We start from the raw sequence: 17755 nt of genomic DNA on the forward strand, positions 1-17755 counted from the left end.
TTCCTGCTCCTCTGATGCTGCTTGGCCTGCTGTGTTCATCCAGCTGTACACCTTGTTATCTCAGATTCTCCAGCATCTGCAGTCCCTACTATCTCCCCCAGTATGAATATGTTTTCTGTTCTTCTCTTGTGAGCCTATGTACATCTAATGCATGTTGTTGAGTGTGTGTGTGTTTGTGTGTGCGTGTGGCATATTTAACATCATGCTGTGACCATCCATTGTGTTAAAAGTCAGTAACAATAAGCTCATTCCAATATCAACCACTCACCACCTTTCTTGTTGCTGTGTGGATTTGCAGCTCTGGAGTGATGAGGTGACAAAAGTAAGTATCTGAAATGAAAACGCGCCGGGAAATATAGGTACTGGAAAAACTAGACTGCTGATCACTTGGTGATCTGGGGGGACCTTACTGACGAGATTTTTTACCATCTCGAGATGAATCAGCCCTGAACTCTGATCACTTAGAAACAGGGCTATGACCCCCTCAACTTGAAATCTGAACTTGTCGGGGCGTTTCAGATCAGAGCTATTCCCACCCGCAGTCTTTTTACATTCTGAATGTTAAAGGCCCACGGGCTGTCAAAATGTGAACAGGGTACCAGAAATTCGCTGACAACACCCAGGCATGAGTTGGTGCTGTACAGGAGAGAAAGAGCTCTCGTTGCAGAAGGGTTGCTGAAGGTACACTAGAAGGAGAGTGGGGTGGGAGGGGAGGTGGTATTCAGACATGGTTTGTGTACACACTACAGCCCAAGGGAGACTAGGCCCAGGGTGCAATTTGTGCTGAGCAGAGAGAGCAGAATGAGTTCACTCATCGCCTTCTTGCATTCATTTTTCCATACGCAAATCTGGATCCAAGCCAGTCAGTGAGGCAGAAAGCCTCCTCTTTGTGCGGAGAGTTTATTCACTTCTCAGTCTTACAGCTCCTTCCACACTTCCAGTGCTACAGATGCACCCCTTTAGATTTTATTTTTCTGTAACCAACCTGTTCAGAGATGTCAGGATACACACCCCTGGAGCAGATGGGATTTGAACCCAGGCCTCCTGACTTGGAGGTAGGGACACTACCACTACGCCACAAGAGTTGCTTCTCTCCCTATATATTTTTTGAATCTGGGCCTCTTGGTCCAGGGGTAGGGATACTACCACTGTGCCACAAGAAGGCCCTTGGGTGTGCTTTTTTTTATTCTAACCAACCTGTTCAGAGATGCTATGACACACCTCTCGAGCAGATGGGACTTAAACCCAGGCCTCCTAACAGAGAGGTAGTGACACTACCACTGCACCACAAGAGCCCTCTCTCTCCCTGTATATACGCTCAGACAATTAAAGTAGCCACCCTTGTTTCTTCTTAACCCTAAATGAAAGTTAACAATGTGAATAACTGGACATTAAACTCCTTCCCCCTCACCACCACCCAGAGGCCCAGAGAAACAGGAAATCTATTACATTATCGCTGAGGATGGGGATTAAAACCCGGCGATAATTCAAATTTATAAAGTGGTCTTTCGGGCTCAGTGCAGCAATATGGACGTGGGGTTATCCCATTCCAGTTTCCAATCCAGAAATCTGGGTGGAGGTAGAAATGTCAAAAACCACTGAAGATAGGAGGAACCTGCCAAGGCATCACAAGGCTGTGGGCGAAGTGCTGGAATGTGGGATTAGAATGGTGAGGGACTTGTTTTGGACCAGTACAGACTCGATGGGCCAAAGGGTTTTCCCTGCTGTTGACCTCTATATTTTGGAGTGAAACTAGATGCTCATGTGAACCACAGAAAGTACATGTTTACAAAGCAATTAGGAATGCCCCTGGTATGATGGTGTTTTATTCACAACCGTGTTGTATTTGAAGAGTAGGGGCATCTTACTGCAGTAATATAGACCATTGGTGAGGACACACCTAGAGCACTGTGTGCAGTTTTGGTATGTCTGCCTAAAATTGGACACGTTCATCCTGGGGGGAGTGTGTCAAAGGTTCACTAGATTCGGGATGAGGTGATTATCCCACGAGGAAGGATTGAGTAGACGTGACTTAACCTTCCTTGGAGTTGGAAAGACTGAAAGGTGATCTCATTGAAGCATATAAAATCTTCAAGGCCATGACAGGGTAGATACAGAAGTCATGTGTCCCCTCCCACTCTGCACCAGAGAATCTAGGAGATGGGGTCACTGTTCATTCTCTTTATTCAGAGGATTGTGAATCTTTGGGATTCTCTTCCTTCCTTGCAGATACTCCGTGGTTGAGTATGTTCAAGACAGAGGTCGGTAGATTTTTGGGTCCTAAGGGAGTGAGGGGACGTGGGGCTAGGAGGAGCTAAGGCAAAAGATCAGCCTCAATTTGTTGAAGCCTGGAGCAGGCCAAGGGGCTGAATAGTCTTATCCAGTTCCTAGTTTGATGTGTTCAGTTCATCAATGAACAATGCAGTAAATACTGCAGCAAATATCAAACAGCTGAATGTACAAAACTGCAATTAATAAGACCATGGTTGATCTGATCATTCCACATTCCTACCTACCCTCCCCTGATTACCTTTCACCCCCTTAATTATCAAGAATCCATCTCCCTCTGCCTTAAAAATATTGAAATGCTCTACTGCCACCGCCTTTTGAGCAAGAGAGTTCCAGAAGATTCTTTGCCGTGAGAAACGAAATTCTCCTGTTCCTCTCTCTCAAATGGGTTATTTTTACATGGTTCAGAGATTCAGAGTTCAGCCCTGATTGTGTCTCCCAGATCACATTTGGCTCTTCTGTTGTTGTTTTTCACCCGTTTGGGTCTCAAATACCTAAAATCTAAAACATGGGCAGTTGGCTTTCGAACAAGGTAGAGATGGGTAGTTAAGGTACACTGATGATGTTTGATATTGTCCCTTGTATCTACCCTGTGCCCAACGCTCTAGTTTTTTCAATGCCTCCGGGGAAGGAGCGGAGGAGATTGAAGGGCTAAAGCTGCAATACAAGGGTTATGTGTAGACACTTGTACAACTGCTCGTGGTATTCATGCTGTGTCTCTAACTATTGCCTTATGCATGTTGATCTTTGCAGATTTGAGTGAAGTGAAATTGCAAATCTGAAATTCACATTCCTGTTCCCAGCATGCCTCAGGATCTGATGGCTCTCCAGTTCCTTTCTAAATTAAATCTATCCGTCTCAAAAAATGAATTCAAAAGACTCAAATCTGCAATTTTAAAGAAACCACTTTGTTGTGATTGATTTCTGAAACAAATTGTATCCTTTACCTCCAAAGATTAAAACAAATGCTGTCTTTTTAAAGAGTTATGTGTTGCAGCTTTATAGACAGTTCTTGGCTTTCCTTTGGGAACTGTTCTTAATTTTTTTCGGGAAAAATTACATCAATATCTTTTAACAGTTTAATTAAATAACCACAAATGGAATATGGATCATTCTAGAAAATGACAGGTGTGTGTTCAAGGGATTGGCTAGATATTGATGATTTGGGAAAATGCCCAAAAGCTAAAGCCTTGGTTACCACTTTCCACTGAGTAGACTGAGCTTGAGGAGCTGTGATGGAGTGAGATCATCTGTAGACAGCTTCACCTTGTGTGGGACTTTGTTTCAGTCCTGCATCTATGTACAAAAGGTTCAGGTGCTAGACTTGATCTGGGACAACTTTCTCTTTTTCAGAGCTAGCTCCCATGTGCTCCCTGATTAAGGGGGTGCATTGTTTAAGAAAATCGAGAGCTTGAAGTTCTTCAGAATATAATACCCATTCCCATGTTTTTAACGCTGCAGCTGTATTAACACCAGTGTGTTGCTGCCGTTGGTATGTGTTTTCATTTTGCCTTAATGCATGAGAAAACACTTGAATTTAAACACCTGCTGTTAGCCCTTTGTACCTCTAATCAGAGCTCTTTAGACATGGCTCAGTGGTCAGCACGGCTGCCTTGCAGCACCAGCGACCCGGGTTCGATTCCAGCCGAGGGCCACTGTTTGTGTGGAGTTTGCACATTCTCCCTGTGTCTGCGTGGGTTTCCTCCGGGTGCTCCGGTTTCCTCCCACAGTCCAAAGATGTGCAGGTTAGGTGGATTGGCCACGCTAAATTGCCCCACAGTGTTCAGGGATGTGCAGGCTGGGTGGGTTGGCCATGGGAAATGCAGGGTTACAGGGATAGGGTAGAGGTGTGGATCTGGGTGGGATGTTCTTTGGAGAGTTGGAGCAGATTTTTGATGGACTGAATGGCCTGCTTCCACAAAGTAGGGATTCTATGATTCCATTAGATTGTCCATTTTTGGTTATCTTGCACTGGGTGATGAATTGTAACTTGCTTCAGAACCAATCCCTAAAACCTGGTTTGCTGCTTTGTCTAATGTGGGGTAACACAGGTCTGTGAACATTATTGGGTCTGGTGGGGGTTTGAAAATGAATTATTGGTAATTAAATGCTAATTAATTGTATGCTTCTTACTTTGGAATGTCTAATGCAGTATCTCTCTAAATACAGGGTGTGTTTTTAAGCCTTCTAGTTGTATGTTTTAAATGGAATATCTTTGAGCATTGTTGACTAAGACATTGTCAAAGCTTTGGTCCTGCACTCATCAGGACAGTTCACAAGAATACCAATACAAAGGGGAGAGAAGAGAATGCTGATTGGTTGACATACTTACTAAACATTTTAAAATGTTGTTCCCCCTTTACACTGGTGTTTCTTTTGAATTACCCCGGTGAATGCAAGACAAAAACCTTTGACAAAATGTGTCTTCTTCAGCAGTGCTCTAGTACTGAACTGTCAAACGTTTACTTGAGCATTTTTATTTTAATTGTAATTAGAACAAAATGGACTGGAGAAACTCAGTAGGTCTGGCAGTATCTCTGACAAAGCATTGGTATTTTGAGGCCAATGTGACTGTTCAGAATTATAACCTGAAGAAGGGTCACTGGATATCAAATGTTATCTCTGGTTCTGTCTCCACAGATGCTGCCAGACATGCTGAGTTTCTCCAGCAATTTCTATTTTTGTCTCAGATTCCCAGCATCTGCAGAACTTTGCTTTTATCACTGTGGTTATATTTGTCTGTGTCTGACCAATGGCCAGTGCTGTTATTCATTTGGTGCTGCACATGGGAGGTCGAGGATGGAATATTAGATGATGATGATTGACACAGGTGTCACTGCAGAGCAGTGAGGTGTAGGAGCAATTCCTAACCTGCTCCTAACTCCGCAACAGGAGTGAGAGCAGGGACATAACAAAGCAATCCTGTCCAATATCCCTGACTGTACGCATGTCAACAGTTAGAGAGAGACCTAGTCAAGCCTACACTCTGCAGAGTTTAGCAGACTGACTAGCGATCTAATCGAAATATGTACAGTTCTTAATCAGCTTGATAGAATTGGTGCTGAAAGACTTGTTTCCCCTGAATGGAGAATCTAGAGCACAGTCTCGGGAAAAGGTGTCAGTCATTTAGGGCTGAAATAAGAAGCACTTCCTTTAGTCAAAAGGTTGTGAACCTTTGAGATTGTTATGGACCAGACCAAACCCCCTCAAAATATATCGAGGAGATAGCCTAGACCCTAGCTTTTATCTTACTTAAAGGAAAATGTAGAGTGCTGTGTTCCAGATGTGATTCAATTGGTCACACCACTAGGCTTTAAGCAAAGCACATTTTATTTTAACTGTGTTTAAGAATACAAACAAAAAACAAAGAATTGGCATAACTTTAACAACATAATACTTAACAACATAATGTTATTTAACTACTACTCATCAACTGTTCCAATATTGCATCATCCCATAAACACACCCTTGGCAAAGGCAAATTCAGCAAAACAGATTTCCCTCACCTGCTCTATCCTCCAGCCAGGAGAGGGCAACACAGACAGAATGAATCTAGCAGCAGAGAGAGAGAGAACCCAAGCTTTTTGCAACAGCAGAGACAGAGCTGTATCGAGCAGCTTCAACTCCAAAGCCCCAACTTCAACAACTGAAAACAAAACTAAAACCCTGGGTCTGTGTGTGAGCCTGACTCCACCCACTCATGCCCCTTCTCTTTTTAAAAAAACTTCCAAAACTATTTACTCTGCTTTCCATGGAGCAGGCACCATGGTTACAATACCCTTCTTCAAGAGAAACAGGACAGAATAAATCACTCTTATTGTCACAGAATTCTTTATTCCAGACATGAATTATAGGGTAATAAGGGAATGAAGGGATTTGGGGCAGGAAGGTGATATTGAGGTGGAAGACCAGCCAACATAGCAGGCTTGAAGGGCTGAATGGCCTACTCCAGCTCCTGTTCTGCACCATGGCTCGTGACCAGATCACCAGAAGCAGACTCTCTTCCAAAATCGACTGTTCTATTCTTTCTTGCACAACTCCTTCACAATTCTTCTAAAAGATTCCATTAATTTGTGAGTCTTCAAAGAAGTGGTTCAAGTCCCCCATGCCCCATCTCCTTACGGTTCCCTCAGAAAGATCCGTGTGACCTTCCCAACCCATTGCAAACCACAGCCTTAAGTGAGCAGGCAGTGTCTGATATGGCCCAGTTACTGCGCAGAATATTCCTTCATGGGATGTGGCTGTTTGCTGGCAAGGCCAGCATTTGTTGCCCATCCCTAATTGCCCTCGAACTGCATCACTTGCCAGAGCCATTTCAGAGGGTAGTTCAGAGTTACGAATGTTGCTGTGGGTATGGGGTCACTTGTACGCCAGACTGGGTAAAGACAGCAGATTTCCTTCCCTGCAGGACGGCTCAGTGGTTAGCACTGCTGCCTCACAGTGCCAGGGACCCAGGTTTGATTCCACCTTCGGGCGACTGTCTGTGTGGAGTTTACACGTTCTCCCCGTGTTTGCGTGGGTTTCCACCAGGTGCTCTGGTTTCCTCTCAGAGTTCGAAGATGTGCTGCTTAGATAGGTTGGTCATACTATTGTGCCCAGGGATGTGCAGGCTAGGTTGGTTAGCCATGGGGAATGCAGGGTTACAAGGATCGAGTTAGGGGGGTGGATCTGGGTGAGATGATCTTCCGAGGGTCGGTGTGAAATCGATGGGCCAAATGGCCTGCCCCCACACTGTAGGGATTCTATGATAACAGACTGAATAGTTTTCTTGGAACAATCAATGATAATTTCAAGGCAATTATCATGGAGACTAATTTTCAAAATCCGGATTCTCTTAATTGAAGTTAAATTCCATCAGCTGCTAATTGGGAGTTGAACCTGTGACCTTTGAGGATTATCCTAGGCCTGTGGATTACTGGACATTTACACAGAGGTACCTTGCATCTCTAGACCGCTCCACCCACGCTAGAATCTGAGCAGGAAGCTGTGTAGAGTATTTATCGATCACTGTTTTGTACAATTCATAACAAATGGATTTGTGGCAAACCTTACAGCAGGCAGTCTATTAAAACAAGAGCTACAATGAACAGAGCTTCTGACCAAACTAACCACAGAGTCTGGCAATAAAACATAGAAACATAAGAAATAGGAACAAGATGTGCTACTTGACCCCTTGAGTCTGCTTTCCCTATTCAATAAGATCTGATCTGATCAACTCCACATTCCTGCCTATTAGTAATACAGCATGGAAACAGGCCCTTCAGCCCAAACTGGTCCATGCTGACCATGGTGCCCACTCAGTTCCAATTGCCTGCATTTGGTCCATATCCATCTAAAGCCCTCCCACCCATGTATCTATCCAAATGTTTTTTAAATGTTGTTATTGTACCTGCCTCAACCACTTTCTCCGGCAGCCCATTCCATATACACACCACTCTCTGTGTGAAGAAGTTGCTCCTCAGGTCCTCCTTAAATCTATCCCCTCTCACTTTAAACCTATGCCCTCTACTTTTAAACTCCCCATCCCTGGGAAAAAGACAATATGCATTCATCCTATCCGTGACCCTTGTGATTTTATACACCTCAATAAGATCACCCCATATTCTCCTACATTCCAAGGAATAAAATCCTATCCTGGCCAACCTCTCCCTATAACTCAGGCCTACTAGTCCTGGCAACATCCTCATAGATCTTCTTTGCACACCTTCCAGTTGAACTATGTCTTTCCTATAACAGGGTGACCAAAACTGCACAAAATACTCCAAGTGCGGCCTCACCAACGACTTATACAACTGTAACATAACGTCCCAACTCCTATACTCAATGCCTCAACCAATAAAGGCCAGCATGCTAAAAGCCTTCTTCACCACCCTGTCCACCTGTGAGGCCGCTTTCAACAAACTACATACTTATACTCCTAGGTCCCTCAGTTCCACAACACTGTTCAGGACTTTACCATTTACTGTACAAGTCCTACCTTGGTTTGACTTACCAAAGCGCAACACCTCATACTTACCTATATTAAATTGCATTTGTCAATTCTCAGTCCACTTCCCCATCTGATCAAGATCCCTCTGTAATTTTTGATAACCTTCGCCATCAACGGTACCTCCTAATTTTGTATCATCAGCAAACTTACTAATCATGCCTCGTACATTCACATCCAGATCATTTATATAAATAGCAAATAACAAAGGTCCCAGCACAGACCCCTGTGGTACATCACTAGTCACAGGTGTCCAGTCCGAGAAACAACCTTCAACCATCACACTCTGCTTCCTACCATCGAGCCAATTTTGGAGCCAATTAGCTAGCTCTCCCTGGATTCCATACAACCTCACCTTCATGAGTAGCCTGCCATGCGGGACCTTGTCAAAGGCCTTACTAAAGTCCCTATAGACCTCATCCATCCTCTTGGTTACCTCTTTGAAAAACTCTAAAAGATTTGTCAGACATGACAAATCCATTTCAGCCAAATCCATGCTGACTATCCCTAAGCAGACCTTGACTGTCCAAATGTTGGTTGATCCTGTCCCTCAGAATCGCCTCCAATAACTTGCCTACCGCTGATGTCAGGATCACTGGCCTGTAGTTCCCTGGCTCATCTTTCTTAAACAATGGAACAACATCAGCCACCCTCCAGTCTTTGGGAACTTCACCAGTGGCTGAAGACGAAACAAAAATCTCTACAAGGGCCTCTGCAATTTCTTCCCAGCCTCCCACAATGTCTGAGGATGGATTTAATCAGGCCCAGGGGATTTATCCATCTTAATGTGCTTTAAGGCTGCAAACACCTCCTCTCGGGTAATATGTATGTGGCCCAAGCATCCCCACTTGTTTCCCTAATTTCCTTAGCATCCATGATTCTCTCATCAGTAAACATTGAGGAGAAATATTCATTAAAAATCTCCCCATCTCATGTGACTCCACACATAGACTGCCACGCTGATCTTTAAGCAGACCTATTCTCTCCCTAGCCACCCTCTTTCTTTTACTATAGCTATGGAACCTTTTGGGATTATCTGTAACCTTATCTGCCAGATCCATCTCACACCCTCTTTTTGCTCTTCTGATTTCCCTGTTAGGTGTGTTCCTACTCTTTTTATAGTCATCTAAGAATTCACTTATGCCCAATAGCTTAAACCCAATGTATGCCTCCTTCTTTTTCCTAACCAGAGCCTCAATATCCCTCGATAGCCAGGGATCCCTAAACCTGCCAGTTTTTCCCTTCACCTAAACAGGGTGATACTGTCCCTGGACTCTTGATATTACACTTTTAAAGCCTCCCAATTGCCACTAGTTCCTTTTCCTTCAAACAGACTCACCCAATCGACCTCTGCTAGATCCTGCCTAATGGCCCCAAAATTGTCCCTGCTCCAGTTTAGCACCTTAACCTGTAGACCTGCCCTATCATTTTCCATAATGATGTTAAAAGTAAGAGAGTTTTATGGTCACAGGACCAAAGTGCTCTCCAACTGACATTTCAGTCACTAGCCCAACCTTGTTTCCTAAGAGGACGTCCAGTGTTGCACCCTCCTGAGTAGGGCTCTCTACATATTGATTTAGGAAACTTTCTTGGACACGTTCGACAAATTCCACCCCACCCGGGCTTTCACACTGTGGGTGGCTCAGTCAATACAGGGGAAATTAAAATCACCAACCAGTACTACTCTATCATTCCTACAGGTATCCGTAATCTCTCTACACATCTGCTCTTCTAGTACCCGCTGGCTATTTGGGTGTCAATAATACAGTCTCAACAGTGTGATCATCCCCTTCTGGTTTCTTAGTTCTAACCACATGGCCTCATTTGATGACCCCTGAAGAATATCCTCTCTAAGCACTGTTGTTATGTCCTCCTTTATCAACATCCCCTCCTCACTTACTTGTACTTCTGTCATGCCTGTAGCTTCTGTATTGGAAACACTGAGCTGCTAGTCCTGCTCTTCTCTCAGACGGGTTTCTTCAATAATCTTGCTGACCCTCTATTTTTATTTTGACGGCCAGTCTGCCCAGTCTCCACCAGTTTTACTGGTTTTGTTTCTTCTGGATGGATCCCTTGTTAGTTAAGAATCTGTCCGCTTCCAACTTAGAAATATTCAGAGCCCTCCCTTCCATCGCTGCCTGGGGAAGGGAGTCCCAAAGACTCATGACCCTCAGAGGGAGAAAAGAAAATTCTCCTCATTTTAAACAGGTGACCCTGTGTTTTAGAGTGGTACCCCTCAGCCCCTCATCCCTCACACAAGGGAGTTGGGGGTGGAAACACCTTTTGAGCAACCGCTCTGCCAAATCCCAGCCAACCGTCATGAACGGGCACAAAGTCAATCCCAGAGATTGGACCTTGGTCTCGAGGTGGGATTCGGAGTGAGATCTGCATTCTTGTTGTTGTCTAGACAGATTAGATACAGTTCTTTTTCCCCGTCACCCTCCAGTGTGAGGGCGGTTCGATCTGCTGTGCGATGTGTGTGTAACCTTGCATTTCACTTTCTGCGTTTCAGCAACTACCAGAAGGATTGTGATTCAGTTCAGATAGTAGTAATCTGAAACCACCCATCCTAGAGTGCATGATAGTTATTAGCAAGTATTTGGATAATTCTGTTGCGAGAAATGTTTTTACAATGTGATAAAAATCACCTGTTTTGATTGTTTATTTCAGATGACAAACGAAGCATTGCAGAATTACTTTATTTAATCTGTTCATGATTGCACTGAGACAGTAGGACACTTTTTGGAAGCACGTGATGACATTAGATAGTTGAGAGGGAAGGGTGCAGAATGGCCACACACACAAACATGGCAGCAGGGGCCTAGCAGCTGCGAATGGCCAGCCCCGTCTTCACATTGCACCATTTCAGCGTGAGTTTCCATTGGCCAGGTCTTCATTCCCGACACTTGGTCGGGTTTGATGGTCTGGACAGATCTGACGTTGCCAGTGTGCACTGTAACGGTGTGTATTTTACACCCAGTCATAGAACATAGAACAGTACAGCACAGTACAGGCCCTTTGGCCCATGATGTTGTGCTGACCTATTATCCTACTGAGATCAATAGTCCTCCAGCCACTGCCCTGGTGTGATTCAGAGACTGACTGAAGTCAGTAGTCCAACCCAGCTAGCTGACCAGGATTCGACACTCTCGTGAATATCTTCAAATCCTGATCTTTATGGTTGCTACTGGCTCGTTCACCCAGGCACGCTCACACAATTACTGTGTCAGAGGGCAGGGACTGGCCCAGATATTGGGCTCACTGTGGAGCTGTGTCTCATTCAGGTTTGTCTCTGTGTGTGCTGTTTGAGGGTCATCGTCTTAACGAATGGTTTTATTCACCCCCATCTTCCCCTCCTGCTCCCACAATCCGAACTCTCTCTCTCTCCCCCCCCCACCCCCTCTCTATTTACAGGCGGAACAAGAGTTACGACTGGCTCAGACAGGGTTTGATCATCAGGCAGAGGTTACCAGATTACTGCTGGAGGGTATCAGCAGTACTCATGTAAGTGTCACGTCACTTCTACCATCTGTGTATTTTTTATAACGTGTTTGCACCGTTCCTGCAACCAAATTCTGGCTTGGCCCAATGAGGTGGTGGTGTTGTGGTTATGACACTGGGTCTAATAGAGTCATACAGCACAGAAACAGACCCTTCGGCCCAACTCGTCCACGCTGACCAGGTTTCCTAACCTTAGTCCCATTTGCTTGCATTTGGCCCATATCCCTGTAAACCCTCTCCTATCCATGTACCTGTCCGAATGTCTTTTGAATGTTGTAACTGTGCCCGCCCTCACCACTTTCTCTGGCAGCTCATTCCACACACACACTACACTGTGTGTGAAAAAGTTGCCCCTTTTAAATCTTTCCCCTCTTACATTAAACCTGTGCCCTCTGGTTCAGGACTGCCTTACCCTGGGCAAACAAAAAGACATTTGCTATTCACTCTATCCATGCCCCTCACGATTTTATAAACCTCTATACAGTCAGCCTTCAGCCTCCGACACTCCAGGAAAGAAAAGGCACAACCCACCCAGCCTCAGTAACAAACTTGTAAATCTTGTTTGCACATATTCCAGAACTTTCCAGAATTTTAGTTATGAAGAAAAATTGGATAAGCTGGGTTTGTTTTTCACTGGAACACAGGCGATTGAGGGGCGACCTGATAGAAGTTGAAAAGATTATGAATGGCATGAATAGAGTGGAAAGTATGAGGTTTTTTTCTCAGGGTGGAGAGGTCAATTACTAGGGGACACAGGTTCAAGGTGCGAGGGAAGAAGTGTAAAAGAGATGTGCGAGGCACTTGTTCCACACAAAGGGTGGTGAGTGCCTGGAACGCACTGCCAGAGGAGCTGGTGGAAGCAGGCACAATACAAGAAACACCGGGAGGAATACATCTATAGGAAGGGAATAGAGGGATACGGATCCTGTAAGTGAAGACAGTTTTAGTATGGAAGGGCAGAATGTGTCGGCACAGGTTTAGAGGGCTGAAGGGCCTGTTCCTGTGTTGTATTATTTGTTCTAGATGCTCCCAGACCAGCTGAACGTTTCCAGCAATTCATTTTTGTTAATGTTTCGGGTCCAGTTGTGAAGAAGGGCCGCTGAACTTGAAACATTAATTTTGCTTTCTCTCACTGAATGCTGCCAGACCCTGCAGAGTTTCTCCAGCAATTGCTGCTTTTGTTTTAAATCTGTGTCTCTCCTGTCAGTTCTCCCTGTCTTTCATTTCTCTTGCCTACACCCTGAACCAAATACCTTGTATAATTTTAAATGCTCCTATCAAATCTCCCCTTAACCTAAAATAAACACTGGAAGTACTAGGGATGAAAAAAAAATCAGCACGTTAGAGGTAGCATCTGAGGAGGGAGAGAAACAGGGGTAACATTTCAAGTCTGTGATCTCCCGTCAGAATTGGGGAACGCTAGAGATGGAATCAGTTTTGAGCAAGAGCTGGGGCCAATAAAGGCAGAAGGAAGGTCTGGGACAGAGTGGAAGACGGGACAGACTGTATAATGGAATTGTTCATTCTCCTGAGGATGAAAAGAAATGGCAATAGAAATACCTAGGTTTTTTTTTCAATTCGTGGGGTGAGGATGTTGCTGGCTCGGACAGCATTTATTCCCCACCCCAGAGGCTAGTTAAGAGTCAACCACATTGCTGTGGATCTGGAGTCAGATGTAGGCCAGACCAAGTAAGGATAGCAGTTTCCTTCCCTGAAGGTCATTAGGGAATCAGATGGAATTTTCCAACAATCAGCAATTGTCTCACGAGACTCTTAATTCCAGATTTTTATTGCATTCAAATTCTACCTTCGAACCCGGTCCCCAGAACATTAGTTGGGTCTCTGGATTCACAGTCCAGCGATAATCCCACTAGGCCATCGTATAATCATAGGCTGGATTGAAAGTAGTACAGGCTTCACCTGGAGGGAGAATTTGGGGCCTTGGGATGGTGAAGAGGTTAAAGGGCAGCTGTTACGTCTCCAGCATTTTGTGTGGGAAAGTGATGAGGCTTTGCAGGTGACAGAGAAGTTGGTCAGGCTTTCTACCTCAGTAACATGGAATTTACTAAGTTAAGATTGATCTGATCAAAGCCTGCAGGAAACAACAGGGTAGGTAAAGATAAACTATTTTCACTGGTTGGAGATTCTAGAACCAAGGGACATAGTCTGAGAATCAGGGCCAGAGATGTTAGGAAGCATTTCCACACACACAGGGTGGGAGAGGTTCGGAACCCTCTCCAACAGACAGCAGTTAATTTTAGATCTGAGATAGACACATTTTTGTTAAGCAAAGGTAATGAGGGATATGGACCAAAGGCAGGTACAAGGAGCTAGGTCACGGATCAACCACTGAAGGGCAGAACAGGCTTGAGGGGCTGAATGGCCCACTCCTGTTCCTCACCTGCTCCACAGCCGTTGGAGGTCCCCACACCCCCCTCCAATTCTGGCCTTTTGCACACCTCCGGTGGGAATCTCTCAACTGTTGGTGGTTGTGTTCTTCCTCCTTGCAGCCTTGAGCTTGGGATATCCCTCCCTGAAGCTGTCTGCCTCTCTGCATCACCCTCCTGCTCTGAGACATTCCTTCAAACCGAGTTTCAGTAATCTGACCTAATTACGTGGCCTCATTTTGTTCCATGTAATGCTCCTGCAACGTAACTTCTGATGTTGTATTATGTCAAAGGCGCTACGTAAGTTGTTGCTATGTTTATTCCATGAGGTGAAGGGCAAAGAGAGCAGTGAGGCAGACCTGCTTGGCTGGAGAGTTTTCTGTTTATTTGAAGAATTCTGAGTTTCTGATTGTAGTTTTAAAAACCGTTGTTTCTCACAGACTAACCACCTTCGCTGCCTGCATGAATTTGTCGAGGCACAAGCCACCTATTATGCCCAGTGTTACCAGTATACCCTGGACCTGCAGAAACTGTTGGGCAGGTAAGGAGCTCCCAAAAGTTTCAGAAATTTACAGCATGGTTTACACGGAAATGTAGGGGAAGGTGTTCACAAAGGGTTAGTACCCAGATCCTCACCAACGGTCCTCAGACAGCACCTTCCAAACCCACTACCATCCAGAAGGACAAGGGTAGCAGATACATGGGAACACCATCCCCTGCAAGTTCCCCTCCGAGCCACTCCCCATCCTGACTTGGAAATATATCCCCATTCCTTCACTGTCACTGGGTCAAAATCCTGGAATTCCCTCCCTAATGACATTGGGGATGTACCCACAGCACATGGACTACAGTGGTTTAAAAAGGCAGCTCACCACCACCTTCTCAAGGGGCAACTAGGGACGGGCAATAAATGCTGGGCCCAGCCAGGGATACCCTTGACCCCTGAATATAGTTTTAAAAACCCTCATTGGGGAAGGACTTTGGGAACCTTAGGTTTAAATTCTTACTACACTCTCACATGTTACTTTGCAAATCACTGTCATATTATGTCCCAGAGTGTTTATCCTAGAAAAACAATTCCACCTGCATACTGTGAAGATTAAAGCCTTAGATTCCTCACTCTAAACCAGCCACTGACCCTCATCCCTCTCCCTGGTATCTGTATCTGGTGGACCAGGCTGGTTGTAACTTGGATGTCACCTTTGATCCTGAGCTAAGTTTCCAGTTGTCTGCACCATCACTGAAACCACCTATTGCCCCCGTCTGTAAACTCACCAGATACCAGCCTGCCACAACTCCCCCTCCTGCTGAATCTTCCACCCCATAGCCCTCAGACCTGACTGTCCCAACCCAGTCCTGGCACGTCGCCCTCATCAAACACAAATTCCAAAGCCCTGTCCATCACCATGTGACCGGGCGAGAAACCCCACTGCTGATAAACCTGATGGAACAGTCAAACGGTGACCACCAACCCCTTCTGTCTCTCTGTCTTTCACCTAGAGTCATACAGCACAGAAACAGACCCTTCGGTCCCACTAGTCCATGCCGACCAGACATCCCAATCTGACCTAGTCCCATTTGCCAGCATTTGGCCCATATCCCTCTAAACTCTTCCTATTCATGTACCCATCCAGATGCCTTTTAAATGTTGTAATTGTACCAGCTCCACCACTTCCTCTGGCAGCTTGTTCCATACAAACACCGCCGTCTGCGTGAAAAAGTTTCCTTTGAGTCCCTTTTAAATCTTTCCCCTCTCACCTTAAACCCATGCCCCTCTAGTTTTGGACTCCGCCCCCACCCTGGGGAAAAGATCTTGGCTATTCACTCTATCTATGCCCCTCATGATTTTATAAACCTCTATAAGGTCACCCCTCAGCCTCCGACGCTCCAGGGAAAATAGCCCCAGCCTATTCAGCCTCTCCCTAAAGCTCAAACCCTCTCTCAGCTCCTCTTTTATTCTCTTCCCTCTTTCTTTCTGTCTCTCTTGCAGCTTTTTCACTGTACCCCTTTCTCTGTCACTCGCTCCCTCCCTCCCACTCCCCTCCCCCTCTCCCCCTCCCCCCCCCCCCCCCCCCCACACCCCCAATATCTCCGTCCCTGTTATTTTCTCTGAGTGTCTGTGTAATTTCAGCTGATAAGAGCGATTGCAAAGAGACTGGATAAATCTGATGATAACCAGGAATCCTTTGTGACTCAGAGCCAGTGAAATGGGTTAGGGAGAGAAACCACTGAGGGTGAGGGAGGGGTTACTGAGCCAGATCAGATCCCAACGTTTACATCTCACAGGGTGGGCCTGGAGCTCACAGTATCCTCTCAGAGTTGGAGGGGCTTTGGGAGAGGGGAAAGTTTGACCCTTACTAACTTCTCTGCAATTTTAATTTCACGCTTCCAGCTCCAACAGAGAAATGTAAGTACAGATCTGGGTTTGTGATTTTTTTATTATTATTATTATTATTCATTCACGGATTGAGTGCGTTGCTGGCTAAGCCAGGATTCATTGCCCATCCCAGTTAAAAGTTAACCACATTGCTGTGGGTCTGGAGTCACATGTAGGCCAGACCAGGTAAGGATGGCAGTTTCCTTCCCTGAAGGGCATTAGTGACCCAGATGGGTTTTTCCAGCAATCAACAATGGTCTCTTCATCATCTTACTTCCAGACTTTTTTATTGAAAATTTAAAAAATGGTGGGATTTGAACTCTGTTCCCCAGGACATTCCTTAGGACTCAGGATTAACAGTGATAATACCACTAGGCCTTTGCCTGCCCAGTGCTAGGGGCGTGCTGTAAATTCCTCTGACTTTGAAAGCTCCTGTTCATGGTTTTAAAATGAGACCCCTAATGTCTGACATGATCCCTCCACCCGTCCCACACTCCAGCATTTCTAGGACAAGGTTAACCCTCGTCACTCCCATCAGGAGGTTCACCCTGAGCTCAATCTTTGAGTCTGGTTTTGCTGCTGCATCATTTTGTATTCACTTGAGAAAAGGTTATTCTTCCTGAACAATGACTAGATGTATCCACCTGTTATTGTCTTCATAACAACACAATATTTTACAAATATTCCCCACAACCCATACCTAACACTGTCCAAGCTGTGTCACAGGATGCCAGGAACCGAAAGCAAGTCATCTTGAAGTTCCACCTCCTCGTAGAGAGGGAAAGGAAAAGGGCCTTGCATTTATATAGCACCTTTCCCGGCCTTGATATGACCCAACGTGCTTCACGGCCAGTGACGTATTTTCAAAGCAGTTGGTGTTGTAATGCTTGAATCACTGCAGCCAATTAGTGCAGAGCAGGATCCCACAGGTTTTTATACAGCAACGGGCAGATGATTTTTTTTTTTGTGGCATTTGTGACTGGGAGTTCAGTATGGTCCCCAGGACGCTGTGTAAATCTTCTTGGACCCTCTTTCAAACAACACATTCGGGGGATTTGTCATTATCACCTGGGGAGGCCGCATGGAGACATGCTCTAACAATAACTCCAAAGCATGGCAAATCCGACAGTGCGGCGCTCCCTCAGCACTGACCCTCCGACAGTGCGGAGCTCCCTCAGCACTGACCCTCCGACAGTGCGGCGCTCCCTCAGCACT

General features: G+C 45.4%; 1 protein-coding gene across 1 annotated transcript in view; it reads left to right on the forward strand.

Moving 5' to 3' along the window:
- The window catches only part of sh3glb2b (SH3-domain GRB2-like endophilin B2b), an 87265-nt gene that overhangs the window by 65331 nt on the left and 4179 nt on the right, over window positions 1-17755 (forward strand). The window contains exons 7-9 of the mRNA XM_048613406.1: window positions 299-322; window positions 11690-11779; window positions 14604-14704. Of these exons, the coding sequence (XP_048469363.1) occupies window positions 299-322; window positions 11690-11779; window positions 14604-14704 (215 nt within the window). The remainder of the gene's footprint in view (window positions 1-298; window positions 323-11689; window positions 11780-14603; window positions 14705-17755) is intronic.

This window comes from Rhincodon typus, chromosome 28, assembly GCF_021869965.1.
Source record: "Rhincodon typus isolate 14 chromosome 28, sRhiTyp1.1, whole genome shotgun sequence".
NCBI lineage: Eukaryota > Metazoa > Chordata > Chondrichthyes > Orectolobiformes > Rhincodontidae > Rhincodon > Rhincodon typus.